Consider the following 22,500-nt stretch of genomic DNA (forward strand, 5'->3'; position numbering starts at 1 on the left):
AATATATATATATATATATATATATATATACACAAACATATATTAGATATAGAACTTTAATAATGGATACTTTTAATACAGTGCCAATAAAAGTATTGACCCCCTTGGAGGTTTTCACATTTTAATGTTATAAATAGTGAATCACTGTGGATTCAAGCTGGCTTTTTTGACATTGACCAACAGACATTTTCTTTAATAAGGTGGAGTGGTGGCTCTGAGGCTAAGAATCTGCACTGGTATCTGGAAGGTTGCCGGTTCAAATCCTGCCAAAAGAGATCCCACTCTGTTGGCCTCTTGAGAAAGGCCCTTAACCTGCAATTGCTCCAGGGGCGATGTACAATAGCTGACCTTGTGCTCTGACCCCAAGGTGATGTGAAAACTAACAAATTCCTAATACAAGAAATTGTATTAGGTGAAATAAAGAAAAAAAAAAAAAAAAGATTAAAATATAAAATAACTTATTACATAAGAAATCACCCTTTTTAATATGAACCCCTAAATCATCATTGGTGTAGCTAATTGGTTTTAGAAGTCATATAATTAGTTAAATGGAGATCACCTTTCAAGAGGTTTCAATTGATTGACGTACTATATGACTACACCTTATCTGAAAGGTCCAACTTTGGGGGATGGGGTCATTATCGTGGCCTATCCTAAACAATGAAGACAAAACAGCACAGCAAATAAATCAATGAAAAGTTGATTGAAAAGGGCAAGTCAGGAAATTGATAAAAGAAAATATCCAAGCCACTGAATATGCCCGGGAGTACATGTTAATCAGTCATTAACAAATGAAAAATATGGCACGCCTGTAAATATGCCTACAGCAGTCTGCCCACAAAACTGAGTGATCATGCAAGAAGATGACTAGTGAGGAATGTCACCAAGAGACCTAGAATAACTCTGTTGAGTTACAAGCTACAGTTGAGTGACAGTGGAGACACTGTGCTGACAACTACTACTAGCTTTATGGAGAATGTTATGAATCATATCGAAAACTCTGAAGTTAGCTGATAGAAGGGTATGGTCTGATGAGACCAATGTTGAGCTCTTTGGCCATCAGACTAAATGCAACGTTTGGCATAAAGACAAACAACTGCACCATTATCAAAAACAAACGTACTCTGCCAAGAAATAGGGGGGAGACCGCATCATGCTTTGGGGATGCTTCTCTGCAAGAGGTTCTGAAGGCTTTGTGGGTAGAAGGTAAACAGAATGCAGCAGAAGAGGGATCCTGGAGAAAAACCTTATGGAATCTGTAAGATATTTGCATCTTAGAAGAAGATTTTTTTCTATCCAGAGAGTGACCCAAGCTACACAAGAATGGTTTAAAAAACACCAGTGCTAATGCCCTGGATTGGCTTAGCTGGAGTTCAGATCTCAATCCAGTTGATAATTTCTGCCTGGACTTGAAAAAGGTTGTTCACACACAATCGCCATGCAGTTTGACAGAGCTTGAGCAGTTCTGCAAAGAAGAATGAGAAAAAAAAATGGAGACTTGTGCACAGATTCAGTGCTGGAATTGCTGTTGAAGGTGCAACTACTAAATACAGAATACTTCTGCAATCAATTATTTTGTGTTTTATATTTGTACGTTTCTTTAGGTCACTTTGCAGACATCGGCTTTCATATTGATGTTGAAGAATCTTTTTCTGTTGATCAATGTCAAAAAGCCAAATTAAATCCACTGTGTTTCAACATTGTATAATAAACAAATGTGAAAACTTCCAAGACAGTAAATATTTCTTATAGGCACTTGTAGAAGCATTTAAAATTATTACCTATGTGAAAAAGAAATCAAACACTTTAAACACTGATCAGTCTGAAACATGGGTTTACTGATAGACACACATAAATGGCCTATGCCCTGCCAGGGTCCTGCTGCAGCTGCTAAGATGTGTATGTTGTGAGAGAATACTTTATAGAGGGAACAGTAGTTAAGTATTTTGGTTTACTGGTTTGCAGTGCATGTTGAAATATATTTTGTTTTTAACATCATGAAGAGACTGCTATAATGGTCCAGTAAACAAACAGAATATTCCAGGGGGAATGGTTCAATAAACTGGCTGGTTCTTTAATACACCTAGTAAGACTTGCTAGTTGGCACGTATACAGTTTTCATAATAGATTAAGAGCTTAATTCAAGGGATATTGAAGAACATGGATATAATAGAGAAAGACTTATTTTAGGCTGGTTTTGCTCTATGCTAAAACACCTCAAGGCTTTTAACCAATAAGACTATAATATGTAAGCATTAATTCAGCAATGTTATGCAAACGTATGTGTTTACAAAACAGACCTCTGCCCTTATTTTTCTGATCATTCCAACCATGCTGTAACAGACTGCTGTGATGAATGCTCACTCTTCAACATGGTGTTACAAGGGTGAATAAATGACACAGATGGACAAGCTTTCTCCTGCATTATTACTGACATAAAAAGATTTAATCAAAATTGTCCTGGTTGGGGATATGTTTCTTTCTTTAATTTTGATGTTGATTTGTACCACAGTTTGCTCTTTGTATCAAACAGGCTGCTTTAGTAAGTTCACATATGCATCATTTATCTCTTATATAGTGTCATTTCTTTGAAAGAACCAAATGGTATTATAAACTATTTGGAAGGCTGATTTTTCCAACAAGCTTCATAGGCAGCTTTGCTAATACAAACCAAGAAAAAGATTTAAGAGTTTTAACATTGTTGCTGAATTTTTTGTCATAAGGCAATGTATACGCTAAGGCAATAGATAGAACTAAGCAAATATGGGAAAAAAGCAGCTATGAGCTAATATAAATATTGACTCAAATAAAATATAAGTGAAGACTGCTGTACGATTAGAAAAATTTAAGCATTAGCACTCATCTTTCAAGATTTTTAACACCCCGGAACTTCACCAACTCCTACGCATTGCACAATTACTTTTGCTTCTTAGTACATATACATAACTCAAAACAGATTGGTTGTTTATTTATTCAATTTTAGTAGCTTTCCTTGGACCCTTGCCTCTGAAGTGGGGAAAGATTCCTGAAACACATCAGACTTTCAAGCTGATGGACATTCCTTTATGTCATTGAATGTGGTGTTCCTCAAATTCATCTTGCGGACTCTGCAATCATGGATTTTGCTTCACATTTGAAATTTTTAAGTCCAGAGATTTTATTATATTCAGCCCCAGAATTTTATCTTTATTGCCTTTGTTTAAAGTTTATTATTGGATATAGCAAATTCCTTTTTACACAGTTGTTCTGGCCATTTAATTAGTATTTTTCTAAAAGAATATAAAACAGTTTCATTGATATACATTAAGGCCAGGTTTATACTTCACGCGATGCATGCTCCTGCTATTCAAGCAGTGTACACTTTATACTTGCGCTTGTACTTTACGTAAATCTCGAAGATTCCAACACATGATAGTGCAAGATATCATTACGGTGAGAAAAAAATGTTCAGCTTCGCTGTGTTGTAAATTGCCCGAAACATTCATTAAATTCCCAGGACACCTTGCCACAGTATCTCTGACAAGGATGGATGTTTAATGATTACATCCATCAATGCAGGGATGAGCTCATTCCTGCAAGCATCGGGAGCAAGGCAGAAACAATCTAGTATGGAGCATCAGCTCATCACAAGGTGAATACAAGCACACACATACTGGACACTAGCATCATTTTAGCATCACCAAATCCTCAAACCTGCATGCTCTTGAAAGGAAAACAAAGCACATTGTGGAAACCCAACAGGAAAACATTCAAACTCCAGGCAGGGAACACTAGGGGACGCAACTCCCTGCGAGGCAGCAGCAATGCTGCTTCGCCACCGTGCCACTCCCACACGTGTAATTATTAACAGTATTCATTATTTAAATGAAGTTAACAATTTATCTGTAAAATGTAATATACATAACATTTCATCATGAAAGTGATATCAAGTATAAATCCAAGGATTCAGTTTACAGAGGGCTGGAATTTCATACATTTAATGTATTCTATATAGCAATTGCTGCCTGCTGCAAAAAAAAAAAAAAACACACAGAAAAGCATAGAAGATGGTAAGTAAGACCTTCGCTTCATTAAACTGGGGAATATACGACACTTGAATATAAAAGCACCACAAATACATTTGTATGTCAGCATTTTGCTTCACCACATTGAACCATTCAACAAACATCAAAGCACACACATTGATCCTGTAGGATCTGCAATGCGGCTTCTGGTCACATGTTAATAGGAAACAAAGACTTTGGTGGTGTCATGTTCCAACTTGAATACACTGTGCCCCCCCAATCTTTTGCTGGTACTGCAACTTGCTCACCCGTCGCGTTAATTTCCGAGGACCTGCTCAGAGGACGTATCAAATGAACGGTAGGAACGGGTGGCAGCCATGATGCATGCACGTATACATTCTGAGCGTGAAGTATAAACCGGCCCTATTTGTGTTTAATAACAACCTGCTCCTCATAGCCATATATGGAAAAAGAAAAATACATGGATCCTACCCCCAATATTTCTGACAAACAGTGATGTAAAGATTCTGGGCAATTTTCTTACATACAGCATAAGGAAAGAGCTTTCTCTGTTACCATACAAAATCAAACTGGGTTTATTAAAGGCAGACAATTATCATCAACTGCGGTAATTTTAATATTTAATACAGTTTATCCAACATGTTTAATGAGGTTTAAAAAAAAAAAAAAAGATTTATTTTTTTCCCTGTGCTGTGTACTGTTACATGTGTGGGAATAAATAGTGGCACATTGTTAAAATAATGGTGCATCCCTGTTAATGATCTATCGTATGCTCTAACAGACTTTGCAGAAGATAAAACACCTTACCCGTGGATTAATTAAAATTTAGTCCTGATTGTCTTTTGTTGTTTACTAAGGATCACCCCTTGCTACTATGTAGTCTAGTTTTGAGATGGTGCTAGCACAGTACTATCACAGCTATTCTCCAACTAATCCTGCACATACAAGGTTTTCTTTTATAGCTTTCTACCCTATTTTATGGAAAAAATTAAACCTAACAATTATCACTGTGACAGGAATATGCTGCAAAGCAATCTGAAAGCAACTTCTCAATTGGACAACACTCTACAATAAAACAGTTTGCTATCAGCTCAGTCCTAAGCAGCTCTGGACTCCACAACAATAAAAGTTAACAAGCCTTACACATTTATGATGATGTTAATTTTTAACAAAATATAAAATATATAAATATTAATTTGAGGAGTTAAAAACTATAAATGAAATTCATTTTCTGAAATAAAAATAAGGAACACAACATAATAAGTAAAACACCTTACATTTTCATTTCTCTTCAAAAGATCAATATCATTGTAGAGAGGTAGATTTGCTACTGTCAACCCTGAACAGAGCTTGACCAGACTCATAAGCTGTGGACTTCCTGCAAACACTGCAGCCACTGGAACTTGTCTTCTGTAAACAGAGCATAAACAGACTAATTTAAAAGAAAATAAAAGGTTTTAACTAACTGGGCAAATAGCTTAAAGTAAAGAATCTACATGGTTTTGGTTGTTACTAATTGAACTGAAGTCTAGTCCCTTAACTCTGCTTTTAAAGGTAATATGTTACAAGTTTTATCACAAAATAAACAAAATACCAACATATTACTAAATAAATTAACAACAATTAATTACAAGGATATAGTAATTTGGGGGAAAACATTGGTGTTTGAATTACAGACAGGTGTTCAATAAATGAAAAAACTAATACAGAAATTAACCCTATTAATTTTCAAAAACATTTCACCATTTAAAGATATAAAAATTTTAATATATGGGGCAAATAAAAATACAACTCTAAGAGAACAAGCACCTTTTTAAATTTTATTTCTATGCAATTATACATGATATATTAGCTCCTTAAAGGTAAGCATTAATTTTCAGAAATGTTCTGGTTTTGCTGTAGGTGTGGTCATACTGGAATATCTATTCAATCTGAACCTAAAGCTTCAAGGAATGGATTTATGTATCCATGAATTGTATTCTATTATGAAACTTTTTAAAGTAATAATAAAAAAATAATAATAATACATTTTATTTATATAGCGCCTTTCCCATGCTCAAGGTGCTTAAAGTAAAAAAACAAAGTTGCTTTCTAGGCAAATAATCAACATTTTATTTGCTCACTTACCAACTCTATCAACACTGAATGTGCCAAAAACACCACTGGGACACATAGCAACACTTTAACCATCTTATACATCAATATCTTTTATCTCTTCTCTAAATCTGCTAAAAATTAAGATGATGCTGCAAACATGTTGCATTCCCATTCTCTTATGACTGTGAAGAAGCCCACCAAATACTCATACTGACCTAATCAACATGAATGCATGAGAGCTTTGAGGGAGAAGTGCAGTATGTGTAATTCACTAGACTTTTATGCTTACTGATTGGAAAAACTGTTTTTAAACATAAGAAAACACACCAAACTGATTTTAGTTGGATCCACATGATTATGAAGAAACTTTCTCAATCATGAACTGCAAAAATCTCACCAGCAACTAAATTTAGCAAATAAACATGTTTACTATTTGATAACCTCCATGTTAAAAATGTAATACAAACCGATGATCTTGTAAAAAGAGGTGACTACCTTTATTTCTCACACTAGTGTTAGACCAGTTTTAAACCAACCCGTTTTAAACCAGTAGTTTGATACTTCCTATTTTTGTGAGGACTTATATTCAGTTAATTTTTGCTTCAAAGCTAAGAATCCTTATACTGCCAAAAATATACTGGTAATGGTATATTAATATGGATTTACAAAGCTTTTGTTACACATACACTATTGGTCAAAAGTTTTAGAACATGTCAGTTTTTTTTTAGCTTTTATGGAAATGCACACAGTTGTTTCATGAGATCAAGGCATAGAACAAATAAACAATGGCAAATAAAAAAATAAGTCAAGGAATCATTAAGTGTATAAAACTTTAATCATATTTTACTCATCAAAGTTGACACCTGTTGTTGATATAACAGCCAAACTGTGGTAACCCTTTTGATTCAGAATGCCAGTCACCCTGTGCAAGTCACCATCTCGGTCTCCAACAAAAGAACCCCAGACCGTCACACTTCCTCCTCCATGTTTGACAGTTGGTGTCACACACTGAGGGACAATCCTTTCACCAACTCAATGGCATACAAACACCCTGCGTGATGAACCAAAGATTTCAAATTTTGATTCATTGATCCACAAGACTTTCTTCCAGTCTGCATCTACAGCTGATATTTCAAGGCCCTATTTTGTCCTTTAAGGAGCGTCTTTCTTACTGCCACTCGCCCTGTCAAACCTACAGCACAAAGTCTCCTCTTCACAGTAGAATCTGAGACTTGCTTTTTTCAACCACTGTTAAGCTGTACTTGAAGCTGTTGTGCTGTTAGTTGCCTGTCAAGCAAGCTGGTGATCCTTAGAAAATCTGTCAGATTTCTTCCTTTCAGAGTTTCTTCCAGTTTCCAATTGCCTTTGGATTGTGTAAGACAACGTACTCACTGACACCTTTTTGCAATTTCTCTTAATTTTAATTAATGCTCTGTTTCATTTGATGTGTCAGTTGCCATTGTCTTGCCATTATCAGTGGAATAGTGTCCAAAAAGTAGGCCTGTGCAATATATCGAGTGGCACAATATGAACAATATTTTTTAATGCATCGTTTGAAAACAAACCTATCGCAATATTTTATGTAATATGTTTTATTAAACACTACAAGTGTGTAGTGCGTTATTTCTGCTAATTGGAGCACATCCTAAATGCAGTCATTGCGATTACACCCCGCCTCCTGCTTATCTTAAACAGTAACAACAATGGCTGAGACGGAGGCAGAAACGAGTACGGCTATCAGCAATGATTTAGTGCAAAAAAAAAAAAAAAAAAAGGTACAAATGTGACCTCTGTTGTTTGGAAATGGTTTGGCTTTAGACAAAATGATACAGAACAAAAGACTGTTATATGTAAACTTTGTAAGAGAGAAGTAGGAACGAAGAGCGGCAACACCTCGAACCTCTTCAATCATTTGAAAACAAAACATGTTACAAAGTACGAAGAATGTATTAAACTTAGCGAGAACTCTGCTCAAAGCGCAACGAAACACATCCCTGCCGCAAAACAAATCACGCTGGCGGCAACGTTCTCTCGTTGCATACTGTATGAAAAAACAAGTCCAAAATGGAAGGAAATAACAGCTGCAGTAACATACCACATTGCAAAAGATATGGTCCCTGTTGCCACGGTCGAAAAACACGGATTTCAGAAACTACGGAGAACGACTTATCCCAAATATGTAATTCCCAGTCGGAAATACTTTGCCGAAGAAGCACTGCCCAAATTATACAACGAGGTAAAGGAGAAAATTCTGAATCAGCTTCAGAACGTTAGCCACTTCTCCACCACATCCGATCTGTGGACTAATCGTACCATGCAACCATACATGAGCCTAACGTTTCATTTTATTGAAAACTGGGAGATAAGAAGCCTTTGTCTTCAGACAGGATTTGCACCAGATGACCATACCGGAGAAACGATTGCACTGGGGCTCAAAGATGTGCTTAAATCGTGGAAATTAGACGACGCGCGACAAGTGTGCATTACCATGGATAACGCTGCAAATGTGATTAAAGCCATTGATCTGAACAAATGGAAGAGACTGCAGTGCTTTGTTCACCGGCTGAATCTGGCGATTGGTATGGCATGTGTGTGCGTGCTAGTAATGTGTCGATCACGAAGGAAACGGTTCTTTGAGCCGGCTCTTTTTAGTGAACGGTGGGAGCCAATTCCCGTTTTTTGGAACCGATGTCTGTGTAGTGTTTGTAGCGAAACACTAAGTGCCAACATCTAATCATGGGTCAGAACACTGCTAAATATGGCTGAATTATAAAAGGCTGGAGTGGGGAAAATGAGGCGTTTGGGAGCCGAAAGAGACGATTCTTAGTGAGCTGGGCAAAATAATCTGGCTCACTAAAAAGAGCCGAAATGCCCATCACTAGTGCGTGCGTGTATGAGAAATGTATGAAAATAAATAATAACACGTAATAAATATAAGAAATCTATACATATTAATAAAAGGCAAAGCCCTCACTGACTCACTGACTGACTGACTGACTGACTGACTGACTGACTCATCACTAATTCTCGAACTTCCCGTGTAGGTGGAAGGCTGAAATTTGGCAGGCTCATTCCTTACAGCTTACTTACAAAAGTTAGGCAGGTTTCATTTCGAAATTCTACGCGTAATGGTCATAACTGGAACATATTTTTTTGTCCATATACTGTAATGGAGGAGGCGGAGTCACGTATCGCGTCATCACGCCTCCTACGTAATCACGTGACCTAAAAACAAGGAAGAGATTTACAGCACGAGTCAAACGTGGGAACGAAGGTAAATGACGTTAATTTTTGACTGTCTTTTAATACTGTGTAAGCATACATATTAACACATGTGCAATTAAACAAGTGCATTTACGGGGTGATTTCTCAGGCTTAAAAGCTCGCCTTTTATCAAACGCGGGAACAAAGGTAACTGACGTTGTTCACTGTCTTTTAATACTGTGTAACCATACATATTAACACATGTGCAAATAAACGTGTGCATTTACGGGGTGATTTCTCAGGCTTAAAAGCTCGCCTTTTACTAAAAAGGTAAATGCAAAACTATTTTCAATCATTCTATGATCTGCTTCTCACAACTGAAGGCACCGTGGCTGATGGTAAATGACGTTAATTTTTGAGTGTCTTTTAATACTGTGTAAGCATACATATTAACACGTGCAATTAAACGTGTGCATTTACGGGGTGATTTCTCAGGCTTAAAAGCTCGCCTTTTATCAAACGCGGGAACAAAGGTAAATCACGTTGTTCACTGTCTTTTAATACTGTGTAACCATACATATTAACACATGTGCAATTAAACGTGTGCATTTACGGGGTGATTTCTCAGGCTTAAAAGCTCGCCTTTTACTAAAAAGGTAAATGCAAAACTATTTTCAATCATTCTATGATCTGCTTCTCACAACTGAAGGCACCGTGGCTGATGTTACGTCACTTGCTGTCCGACCATAAGCTTTACCTGGTAGGTAGCCGGACACTCACTTCACTCCCTTTCGGGAATCGAACCTCTGAGGTTTTCTTTTGTTCTTAATTAAAATTTAAAACCAATACTTCACCGCTGCTAAGCCCCTCTAGCACTGACGTCTGAGGTTCGATTACCGTAAGCAAGTGCAGTGAGTGTGTAATTACATTCACGGCATTCGTAGTCTGATTCACAATCTGATTGTATGGGTGGTTACTTCCAGGTAATGCTTACACTTGGCCACCAAGTCAGCTCGAAGTGATCACTCGAGTAAAGGCAGCTTCACAAAAAAACTGATCCTTAACAAACTGTTATTAGTATATTTTCCCTCAATTTAAAAACGTTTTATTTTCTTCTTAATAAAAATTTAAAAGCGGTACTTCGCCGGTGCGAAGCGCGTTGATTTGACCGACTGACACATACAGACATATTCATGAGTGCAGGTACTTCAGAAAGAAAGCACCGCGTAAACCTAAAGTTTAAATTAACTTCATAGACCTACAAAAGGTTGCCATTCATTTGAGGCAAGATTGCTTTTCTTCTGTACAACTATACGTTGCATTCTCAAAAGAGTGTGCTTGCACGGCTTCGGATATAGATATATATATATATGTATGTCTATATATAAATATGTAAGCTTATAAGTACTGCCTTACTTCTCTTTAAGAAAGGAAGATGTAATGATACTTGATTTAAACGATTCCATGTCTTCCTGGGTTTGCGTAGCTTATTGTCTAAAAAGGAGAAACCCTCATTTATAAAACTTTGCTGCAGAGGACTTAGCTTATTGTCAATATCTTTACACGTTTTTTTAAGACTTATTGACTGAAACGTGCTTTCACGAAAAAAGTTAGGGCTTTGCTACAGGATACACCCTCCACAAGTTAAGCAAGTAAAAATAAAATATATATTTCTGTTTTATTTAAACCTTTTAAGTTCGTATGCATAGCCCCATTTGGCTGTTTAATTTTTTTTTTTCTTTCTTCAGTAATATTTAATCTCCTTAAAGAAAAACAACATATCCATTTTACTTTTTTTCTATCTCTGTAGTAATATTTTAGTGTAAAAGAATAACCAGTATTTAAACTTATGTTACTTTATACATTTATTTTACACAATGTTGAAAAATTAATAAAAAAGCTACATATTTTGGCAGCTGCTGCTTTCATTTTCAATGAAATGAAAAAAGCTCTCCAAGAGAAAACGTCAATAAAGAAGAAACAGTTTGCACTATCTAAATGAATAAATGAACTTTAGAGGACAGAACAAAAAAAAGATGCTATGTTTTGCAAATCAAAATATGTTAGACATATTTTACTTTGTTTTGAACACCACAACTTCCACTTTATACAGGAATTTGCAAAAGTATTATAATTTGCACATAAAGTAAAAAAGTCCTGAACACTTACTTGATCCAATTAATCAGTTCAACAGTGTCAGGATCGTATACCTCCTGCATCTCTGCAAGTTCAGTTATTACTCGGGGAAAATACTAAAGAAAAAGAAAACAAGTCAGAAAATGCATACATGACTTAGTTTACTAATTTGAAAGTTACAGCATTTCACATTTTTGCAGTTACTTCATCCAAGAGTTAGTTATATTATTTTTATAACACTTTTGTAACAGTGAGTCATATTCAAAAATAACATCAATAATAGAATTAAATAATATGTGTTAGTAGTAGTAGTGATGCTCTCATAAAAAGGCTTATTTTTACCCAGAATGACTTGATTGTTTGTTTTTTCAGAACCTTCTGAAATTAATGAAAGTGGAGTAATAAACTGAGAAAAGGGAATCTGAGAAGTCATTCTGTACATGGAAAGGAAAGCCAGAGTATAAGAAAAGAGAGGTGCGTCTTTGACAGAAAATTAAATAAGAAGAATGAGTTGAGACGTGGGGCGGCACGGTGGCGCAGTGGGTAGCGCTGCTGCCTCACAGTTAGGAGACCCAGGTTTGCTTCCTGGGTCCTCCCTGCGTGGAGTTTGCATGTTCTCCCAGTGTCTGTGTGGGTTTCCTCCGGGTACTCCGGTTTCCTTCCACAGTCCAAAGACATGCAGGTTAGGTGCATTGCCGATTCTAAAGTGTCCCTAGTGTGTGCTTGGTGTGTGGGTGTGTGTGTGCACGCCCTGTGGTGGGCTGGCGCCCTGCCCGGGGTTTGTTTCCTGCCTTGCGCCCTGTGTTGGCTGGGATTGGCTCCAGCAGACTCCCGTGACCCTGTAGTTAGGATATAGCAGGTTGGATAATGGATGGATGGAGTTGAGACGTTTTATTTTGTCCTGTAATTAAAACACACAGCACTTCTCTGAGTGTGGATAGCGAGTGACCTTGTGCTTATTTCACTTGTCTTCTGGGCACTGTGCAAGCAGCAGCCTTTTTATAGAAGCTCCATATTTCTCACAGTTTTTCTTATTGCTTCTGAAATTATCTACTAGTTACTAGTTTTACTTAAGATTAGAATTGATTTGGCTTCTGGCTGGTCACTGACAGTAGCCACTATTAAATCGGACAAATGGATTTTCAATAGATCTTAAATTTACCGAGGAATGGCAATGCACACAAACCCAGGAGCCATCTTGTCTTGACTACACATGCGGAGAACTAGGATGGTGTCGCGAAGAGAATCTGAAGGCTGCCTTATGTCTTCAACACCTGGAAATGTAGAAGACACTGAAAAAATAAAAGCAGAGAGTATTAAATACTCCCATAATCAGCTATTTGCACTGTGATAACTAGTGCCTAAGCATCTCAGTTTCACGTTACCGTAGGAGTTGTTTGTCCACAGAGAGAGGGTGATGTGCTGGCACAAAAATAAAAGCAAGGCGAAAAGGTTTTAGAACTTGTCAACCATCTATTGTAATGGGAAGTGTTTGATCTCTGTCAGATAAGGTGGATGAACTGTCTGTGCTTATAGCGGATCATGCAGAGTACAAGTACAGTGGCATTTTGTACTTTATGGAGAGCTGGCTGAAACCTGATATACCTGGCACTGTTTTAATGCTGGACAAATTTCATTTTATTTATGCAGGCAGGTACCTAGTGAGGTGTGGAAAAAGACAGGCAGTGGACTGGTCATCTGTGTGAATGAAGAATGGTGTAAAAGCGAGCATATTACAGTTGAAATAAAAGTTTGTAATTCAGACATTGAAACTCTGGCTGTTGGAATTTGTCCAAGTTATTTGCCAAGGGATGTACAATGATGTTAAGAAAAAGATGAAAGAAGGAAAGGAAACTTATAAAACTAAAACAGGAAACAAACTCACTCAGAATAACGTGAAGGATGTCTGGAATGGACAGGGCATGACTACTGGACTCTGACAATTCAGCACTCAGATACAGGAAAAGGATATGGTCAAAGCTAACGCCCTGAACCAATTTTATAGATTCCCATGCCACCTTCTTCCAGTTACCATACCATCTCTTCTACATCAACAACTCCTACCACATCAACTCGAATGGCCAGTGACAAGTCCACCTCTGACAATCAGTGTGGGCTGTCCATAATTGACGGTCAAGTAAACAGACAATTGAAGCTGCAGGATTAGATGGAGTCAGTTCTTAAGGCCTGAGCTGACCAAGTTTATGGTCTCCTCCGTCACCTGTTCAGTCTGTTCCTATGGCTTCAGAAAGTACCGCTGCTGTCCTTGGTCACCTGTTTAGTCTGTACCTTAGGTTTCAGAAAGTGCCACCACTGTGGAAAACATCCTGCATTGTTCCTGTTCCAAAGAAGACAAGCGCCTCTTCACCTAATGACTACAGACCAGTGTGAGTCCTCTTGTGGTAGAATACCTGGGCCTACTGCAGTTTGCCAATCGGACAAAGATTGGAGTGGAGGATGCAATTATCTATCTGCTCCACAAAGCTTATTCTCACCAGGACAAAACTGGCAGCACTGTAAAGATTATATTTTTGATTTCTTCAGTGCCTTTAATACTATCCATCCATCCCTTTAAAAGGGTAAACTCAGAGATATGCAGGTGGATGAGCCTATGGTGTCCTGGATAATGGATTACCTGTCAGGCAGACCGCAGTTTGTGAGACTCAAGGACTGCATTTCTGATACAGATGTGAGCAACACTAGAGCACCACAAGGAACAGTCCTCTTTCCTTTGCTTTTCACTCTGTACACCTCAGACTATAAATATAACACACTGGTCATTTGCAGAAATTCTTAGATGATTGTGTACTAAGCTGGTATATTGATAAAGGGGACGAGAGTACAGGAGTCAGGTGGAGAACTTTGTTTCTTTGGGCAAAGAGAATTGTCTGCATCTTAACATCAGCAAAATCAAGCAACTGGTTATTGACTTTCACTGCACCAAACAGTCTCAATGTCTGGTCAATATTCAAGGAGTAGATGTAGAGATTGTCCACTCATACAGGTACTTGGGTGTCCACATTAATGATAGGCTGGACTGGTCTCAGAACACAGAGGAGCTATATAAAGAAAGGGTAGACCAGGTTCTCTTTTCTTAGGAGACTGCGTTCCTTTAATGTGGGAAGTGACACCCTCCACATCTTCTATAACTCTGTAATGGCCAGGGCAATTTTATATGGTGTGGTATGCTGTTTTGGTTACATTATTTCAAGAGAGGCCCACTAAATCAACAAGCTAATTAAAAGGGCAAACTCAGTTATAGGATGCACTGTGCACCCCTGGAGGTGTTGGAAGAGAGAGATTTAAGTGAAACTGAGAGCTATTATGAACAATACTGAACATCCTCTCTCTGACACACTAACACTGAGTACTTTTACCCAACAAATTATTCAGCAGAAGTGTGTCAAGAAACACTACTGGGGCTCTTTCGTACCAGAGGCAATGCATCTGTATAATGCCTCAACTGTGACTGTGTTCTTTCTTTTTAATTTTATCTACCTATTTATGCATTTATTTATTTAAAGGGTTTCTGTAAAAAGCTAAATTTCCCCATGGGGACAAGTTCTATCTATCTATTTAGAAGTTCACATTTTTTATTAGCAAAGAACAGATAACGAAGAATTTGTCCTCACTGCACAGTAAACAATAGGTTTACTAAGTTTACAGTCAAATGTGTTGAGTCAATGTATAAACTTGTTAAGCATCCATCCATCCATCCATTTTCCAACCCGCTGAATCCGAACACAGGGTCACGGGGGGTCTGCTGGAGCCAATCCCATCCAACACAGGGCACAAGGCAGGGACCAATCCCGGGCAGGGTGCCAACCCACCACAGGACACACACAAACACACCCACACACCAAGCACACACAAGGGCCAATTTAGCATTGCCAATCCACCTAACCTGCATGTCTTTGGACTGTGGGAGTAAACCGGAGCGCCCGGAGGAAACCCACGCAGACACGGGGAGAACATGCAAACTCCACGCAGGGAAGACCAGGGAAGCGAACCCGGGTCTCCTAACTGCGAGGCAGCAGCGCTACCACTGCACCACCGTGCTGCCCCTTGTTAAGCATGTTAGCCTTATATTTTATTGATAGACATGAACATTGTGTTAGAATTGTGACTTATAATTAGGAGGAGAATTTGTATTTTCTTTTATAGCATGTGCATTTTGGGCAAATATTTTATACATGTTGTAGCAGTAGAGGTATCAATCCACCTCTTGAACCCTCAGGTACCACTCCAGACACCAGGTAAAAGTCCAAGACTCTTTTATTTTCTTATTACACAGTGCACCAAGCACCCTCCACTCCACACTACTCATATAACACAATAATACAGTAATCCCTCGCTATATCGCGCTTCGCCTTTCGCGGCTTCACTCCATCGCGGATTTTATATGTAAGCATATTTAAATATATATTGCGGATTTTTCGCTGCTTAGCGGGTTTCTGCGGACAATGGGTCTTTTAATTTCTGGTACATGCTTCCTCAGTTGGTTTGCCCAGTTGATTTCATACAAGGGACGCTATTGGCAGATGGCTGAGAAGCTACCCAGCTTACTTTTCTCTTTCTCTTGCACTGACTTTCTCTGATCTTGACGTAGGGGGATTGAGCAGGGGGGCTGTTCGAACACCTAGACGATACGGACGCTCGTCTAAAAATGCTGAAAGATTATCTTCACGTTGCTATCTTTTGTGCAGCTGCTTCCTGAAACGACATGCTGTACAGTGCTTCGCATACTTAAAAGCTTGAAGGGCACGTATTGATTTTTCACTGCTTTGTTTTTCTCTGTCTCTCTCTCTCTCTCTCTCCCCCTGCTCCTGACGGAGGGGGTGTGAGCTGCCGCCTTCAACAGCTTTGTGCCGCGGTGCTTCGCATACTTAAAAGCAAACAAGCCCTATTGATTTGTTTGCTTTTCTGTGTCTTTCTGACAGACTCTGCTCCTGATGCGCACTCCTTTGAAGAGGAAAATATGTTTGCATTCTTTTAATTGTGAGACGGAACTGTCATCTCTGTCTTGTCATGGAGCACAATTTAAACTTTTGAAAAAGAGACAAATGTTTGTTTGCAGTGTTTGAATAACGTTCCTGTCTCTCTACAACCTCCTGTGTTTCTGCGCAAATCTGTGACCCAAGCATGACAATATAAAAATAACCATATAAACCATATGGTTTCTACTTCGCGGATTTTCTTATTTCGCGGGTGGCTCTGGAACGCAACACCCGTGATGAAGGAGGGATTACTGTACTCCAAATACAATTACCAATCCTCCTCTCCCAGACACTTCGCCACCCTACCTCCCAGCTCAGCTCAGTGTCTGGGCTTTCCCAGAGTCCTTTTATACACCCTGAGCCGGAGGTGTTCCTGCCCAACAGTCCACAATTCCTTATTCCCTCCGGGTCAGGGTAAACAGTCCTTATCTTCACCCCGGAAGCACGTCGTTTCTTCCTGTCCTGGGATTATGACGCACTTCCGGGTTATAGGGCATATATGAGACCCCGGGCCTCCCGACAGCGACTCCCAGTGGTCCCCAAGGTATCCAGCAGGGCTGTGCATAAAAACTACATAGTCCACAAGGCCCTGCTGGAATTCGGGGCTCATCCATGCTGTCGGGAGAGCTCCTCCTGGCGGCCTGGGGGTGAGGGCCGGAATAGGAAGCCGGCCATCCATCACAATGTTTTAATTAGTTTAAAAAAGTAGGCTTTAAGGGGATTTTATTTTAGCATTTTTTTATTGTCACTGAACAATAAACCTACTGAATTTCAGTCGTTAATAAAAAAAAATTAACGGGTAACACCTGGGGTCTAACATTAAAACATAAATATATCACTTTAATATAGAATATAAAGCTTCTACATGGCTGGTTATGGAGGAGCTTAGTGAAAAAAATTCAAAGAAATGAAAATTGAAAACACATCAAAATCGGTATTCAAATTGGCTAATTCTAGTAACATGAAATCTCTGATCGATACAGACCCTAAAAACACCTGATCAGAGCATCTCTGATTGGTAGACTATATTAAATGATTTTAAACAGAACTTTACAATGTCAAGGATTTAAAAATGTAGCTTAAATAGAGTTGTGGTGGCTCAATAGCTTTCATACACAGAAGATCCCAAGTCAAATGATATAAAAATGTTATGGATTTATGTGTTTTAGTGGTATATGGTCTATGGATAAGTGTTGCTCAATTTTCTTAAACATAACATTTTTTGAAAAGTATGTCCAATAGAGTAGAACCTAATAATTTCCAAAAGAAAAATAACTATTAAAACAAAATGACTAATACTACTATAAGTATTAATATTATCCTATGCAAGAAGAACAGCCACTGAAATAAGTTCTCCATCTAGCTATTAAAATTAGTTGAAACCTAGTTGTTTACTAAAATTATATAACAAAGTTAGAAAGGGACAGAGTTATTGTATAACAGGAATATGAAAGGTGACAATTATCTTAAAGATTTTAATTTCGGTCTGAAGATGCACTGAGGCAAAAGTGGCTCATGTTTGGTCTAATGCATGTTATTCAAACTAAATAACCCTTTCAACACAGTGCAAACTGTAATCCTGCCTTACCGGTAGCAACTTTCACATGTAATTAATTAGTTCAAACACCATTTAGGTGCAGGTTGATAGCATTGGTTCTGTACAATAATAATCTGTAGATAATATTAGTTTATCTTGCATATGTTTACATAATCACTTTCTCTTTCATTCATTTCCAGATAAGCAAACTCTTTGTATTCAAAAGAATTACTTACAAACACTTTAGTACTAGGGTGTTGTACCGTGTTAGCCATTATGAATGTAGTGAAAAGTCAAGCAAAATGGCACCTTTTATTACATATTGTAATCTTTTTAGTTAGCCAATTAAAGGTGTCATTTTACAAACACTTTAAAACATTTTCTTTTTCTTGTCCAGCATCTTCTGACTTGTCAGCATGAGAAACCCCACAAATATGATATACTGCTCAAATAGTCTTAATGTCTAGTTACGCAAGATATCAAGCTTATTGGGGTCCTCCCAATTTTTGGTGCTCTAGACCCAAAAAACACTCATTTTTTACGCCATGTTTAGACCATGTTTTGTGCAGGAAATGACACTCTTATTAAAAAGGGTAAACCAATAGATGTCTTCAGCAAAAATGATAATAACTTATTCTTCATAGGTGGTCCTAGCCCTCTAGGAAGGTTAAAATAACTTTCAAACTTATCAACATGACTATTTCAAGGTCACAGATTATGAATGTAACGTTATTTTTGATGCTCTACAAGGGATCTAAGCACTCTGTGGACCTCCACCAGAGGGTGAAAAATGACAGATTTATATTACAGTCAAATTTTAAACTTTTAAATGGAAGCAAAGATCTAAATATTTCAAATATTTGACACAACTATTCTTGTTTATTATGTACTTTATGTACCTCACGAAGAAAATCATTAAATTTCTTAACACTCTGAATTAGGGTGGCTAATGCTATTTCAGACTTTTATTGTACTTTTAGGGTTAATTTATCTAAAGAAGCAGGAGAAGGGCTCTCCTGTATGAGCTGTTTGCATGCAACCTTCCCAACTTCTGATTCACTTGAACTGGGCATTTGAACAGCTGTCAGACAAGTAAAACTGGAAAATATGTAAAATATGCAAGAGGATGTAACCAGTCTCAAGACAAATTTGAAATGATAAACCAAATTGTTGTTGAAGTCACACAGAATGTTTCTCTGTTTTAAGATAGACAAGTCTGCAGAATTGCCAATGGTTTTTAATGGAAGATTTTGAAATTTCAAAACTTTGTACTGAGCGATCTGTTTGAGAAACATGTAACTGTCTCAACAAATTTCTTTGAAGAACAAGTGTGCTGAATTTCAACAAAATCAGTCCATAGGGGCTAAGTTGTTTCATGCAGACAGAAATGCCACTGAAATTGAATAGTAAGAAAATTATTACCTGTAAAGTAACTTGAAAAATGGTTGAGTCACACTTTCAATTTACTTCAAATATTATATACTTTAGATAAAAATATGGTTTGGCATTAGGGTTATTAACTACACATTAAAAACAAGTGCAAATTCAGTAATCAAACTTGTTTTCTACACATAACACACAGTAGTGAAACATGGAGAGGTATGATACAATATCAAAAATGCTCTGAGTACACATACAAATAGAAAGTGATTAAATATTTAACAAATGATTATGTATAATTTTTCTTGTAATGCCACCATTTGCATTACTGATATTTTTTTCCAGACATTATTAAAAAAAAAAACACCTTATTTCCTTTTCATGGAAAAAAATCTGATCCATGCTGCAAGAACCAATTGGCGAACTTAATTTACAGTACATTCTTCTTCATGTAAATTATAGTTGTCATTATACTAAAGAAGTAAAAACTCACTGCATGTTATTACCCCCAGATGCATAAACAATAATCACATATATTAAATGATTGAAGTGTAGCAGGCGGCACGGTGGCGCAGTGGTAGCGCTGCTGCCTCGCAGTTAGGAGACCCAGGTTCGCTTCCCGGGTCCTCCCTGCGTGGAGTTTGCATGTTCTCCCCGTGTCTGCGTGGGTTTCCTCCGGGCGCTCCGGTTTCCTCCCACAGTCCAAAAACATGCAGGTTAGGTGGATTGGCGATCCTAAATTGGCCCTAGTGTGTGCTTGGTGTGTGTGTGTGTGTTTGTGTGTGTCCTGCGGTGGGTTGGCACCCTGCCCGGGATTGTTTCCTGCCTTGTGCCCTGTGTTGGCGGGATTGGCTCCAGCAGACCCCCCGTGACCCTGTGTTCGGATTCAGCGGGTTAGAAAATGGATAGATGGATGAAGTGTTGCATACAATGAAATCAGTAAACTTAGTAGTTCCTTGATATTACTGATGGCTGACACAATTAGTGCAAAATTAATTTGCTTGGGAACTCAGTGTTTCGTTTCGAAAAAAAATATATAAAAAATAAGTTTTGCTTCCAATGACATTTATGCAATTCAAACAAAAAGAAAGGTGATTGGTTCCTGTTTGGAAGCATTTTCATACATGAATTTCACATGGGTCTGCCTGTCATGTTGTACATAAATAAATCTTTCTATTGTAAAAGGAAATCCTGCGACAAGACATTCTCTGAGATAATTTAAAGTTCCTTGAGAGACAATAACAAGTCACGCGAGACAAGAGATTTTGAAAAGTCCTGCCCTCCTCTCAGACATTTACAACCACGCATACAGTACAATCATTTCACATTTGTGTGTATTGTCAGACACAGTTCATGTGCTCTCAGCTCCTATAAATTTTTATGTTTTAAAAGAAGGTTTTGTGGACAGTAATTTTAGACATACAATCTATTTGTTTCCTTCAATGTGGTTCTTTTATGGACAATAATTTTATATGTTCAAGATAACACGTCAAAGTCTAAGCGAAGAAAAAAGGGAGGCTCACCCAAAAGACGCCCAAAAGCGTTAGAGAGAAAAGAATTTAAAAAAGAACAATAACCACCTAAGTGCAAATTTGGAAAATAAGGAAAGTAATAATCAGCCTGGAACAAGTTGAACTGAAAACCTAGCAGGTCAAAGCAGGGTCGGAAATAAAAGACAAAGAGTAGAAGACAAAGTAGAGCATCACAAAGAGGCAGAGCAGGTTAGAGATTATGAAAGTACTAAAATTTGAAGGTCTCAAAAAAATTATAGTAAAGATCGCATGAGCGCTATCAAACTGAAATTATTTATCGGTGAAATAACGGAACAGCGAAAAGAGATTGAATAAATGGACACAGGTGATATTACAGAAGCATCTAGATACTTGTTCAGTTTTAAATTTTAAGTTGGAGACTTAAGATCGTCTATTTTTGTGTTGCCATCAGGGAAAAGTAGTGTTTCTTCCTAATGAAGAAGCGTATCCATGAGAAATAAAAGATTTGTTATTTGGTGAAAGTGAAATCCACAAACACTACAGGCAAAATATCCGGATCTAAAACAATCTGTTCACGTTCACATCATTCAATGCTTAGAACATAGATTTACACGATTCAGGACCATACACAATGAGAATCTGTGGTCTTGCAACAATTCAAGCTACTATAAGTTTAATTTCGAAGAAGCCATAATTCGGTCAGGTTTATATTTATGATCACGGAGAAGCGATACAACGTAGAATCGAAAGAGTTAAACGATCGTATTTATTAGAATTTCTATAGCCAATAATAGATACAAATTCATACATCCAAAAGTATTGCATTTTACATGAAATTTATCTGCTTGGATTTTAGATTTGTTGTTTGGTGAAAGTGAATCCAAATATGTAAGCAGCAGAAACGTGAAGTGGCCCCTATTACCCCCGTGTATGTATGTATATATATATATATATATATATATATATATATATATATATATATATATATATACATACACACAGTGGGTACGGAAAGTATTCAGACCCCCTTCAATTTTTCACTCTTTGTCATATTGCAGCCATTTGCTAAAATCATTTAAATTAATTTTTTTCCTCATTAATGTACACACAGCACCCCATATTGACAGACCAAAAAAAGAATTTTTGAAATTGTTGCAGATTTATTAAAAAAGAAAAACTGAAATATCACGTGGTCCTAAGTATTCAGACCCTTTGCTGTGACACTCATATATTTAACTCAGGTGCTTTCCATTTCTTCTGATCATCCTTGAGATCACCTTCATTTGAGTCCAGCTGTGTTTGATTATACTGATTGGACTTGATTAGGAAAGCCACAAACCCGTCTATATAAGACCTTACAGCTCGCAATGCATGTCAGAGCAAATGAGAATCATGAGGTCAAAGGAACTGCCTGAAGAGCTCAGAGACAGAATTGTGGCAAGGCACAGATCTGGCCAAGGTTACAAAAAAATTTCTGCTGCACTTAAGGTTCCCACGAGCACAGTGGCCTCCATAATCCTTAAATGGAAGACGTTTGGGACGACCAGCACCCTTCCTAGAGCTGGCCGTCCGGCCAAGCTGAGCTACCGGGGGAGAAGAGCCTTGGTGAGAGAGGTAAAGAAGAACCCAAA

General features: G+C 37.7%; 1 protein-coding gene across 1 annotated transcript in view; it reads right to left on the reverse strand.

The window, feature by feature from the left end:
• Nucleotides 1–1,380: 1,380 nt before the first annotated feature.
• The window catches only part of LOC114663721 (probable C-mannosyltransferase DPY19L4), a 102,388-nt gene continuing 81,268 nt past the window's right edge, over nucleotides 1,381–22,500 (reverse strand). The window contains exons 17-19 of the mRNA XM_051935580.1: nucleotides 11,496–11,578; nucleotides 5,298–5,435; nucleotides 1,381–1,465 (exon numbers count right to left, since the gene is read on the reverse strand). Coding sequence (XP_051791540.1) covers nucleotides 1,381–1,465; nucleotides 5,298–5,435; nucleotides 11,496–11,578 — 306 coding nt within the window. The remainder of the gene's footprint in view (nucleotides 1,466–5,297; nucleotides 5,436–11,495; nucleotides 11,579–22,500) is intronic.

This window comes from Erpetoichthys calabaricus, chromosome 13, assembly GCF_900747795.2.
Source record: "Erpetoichthys calabaricus chromosome 13, fErpCal1.3, whole genome shotgun sequence".
Taxonomy (NCBI): Eukaryota; Metazoa; Chordata; class Cladistia; order Polypteriformes; family Polypteridae; genus Erpetoichthys; species Erpetoichthys calabaricus.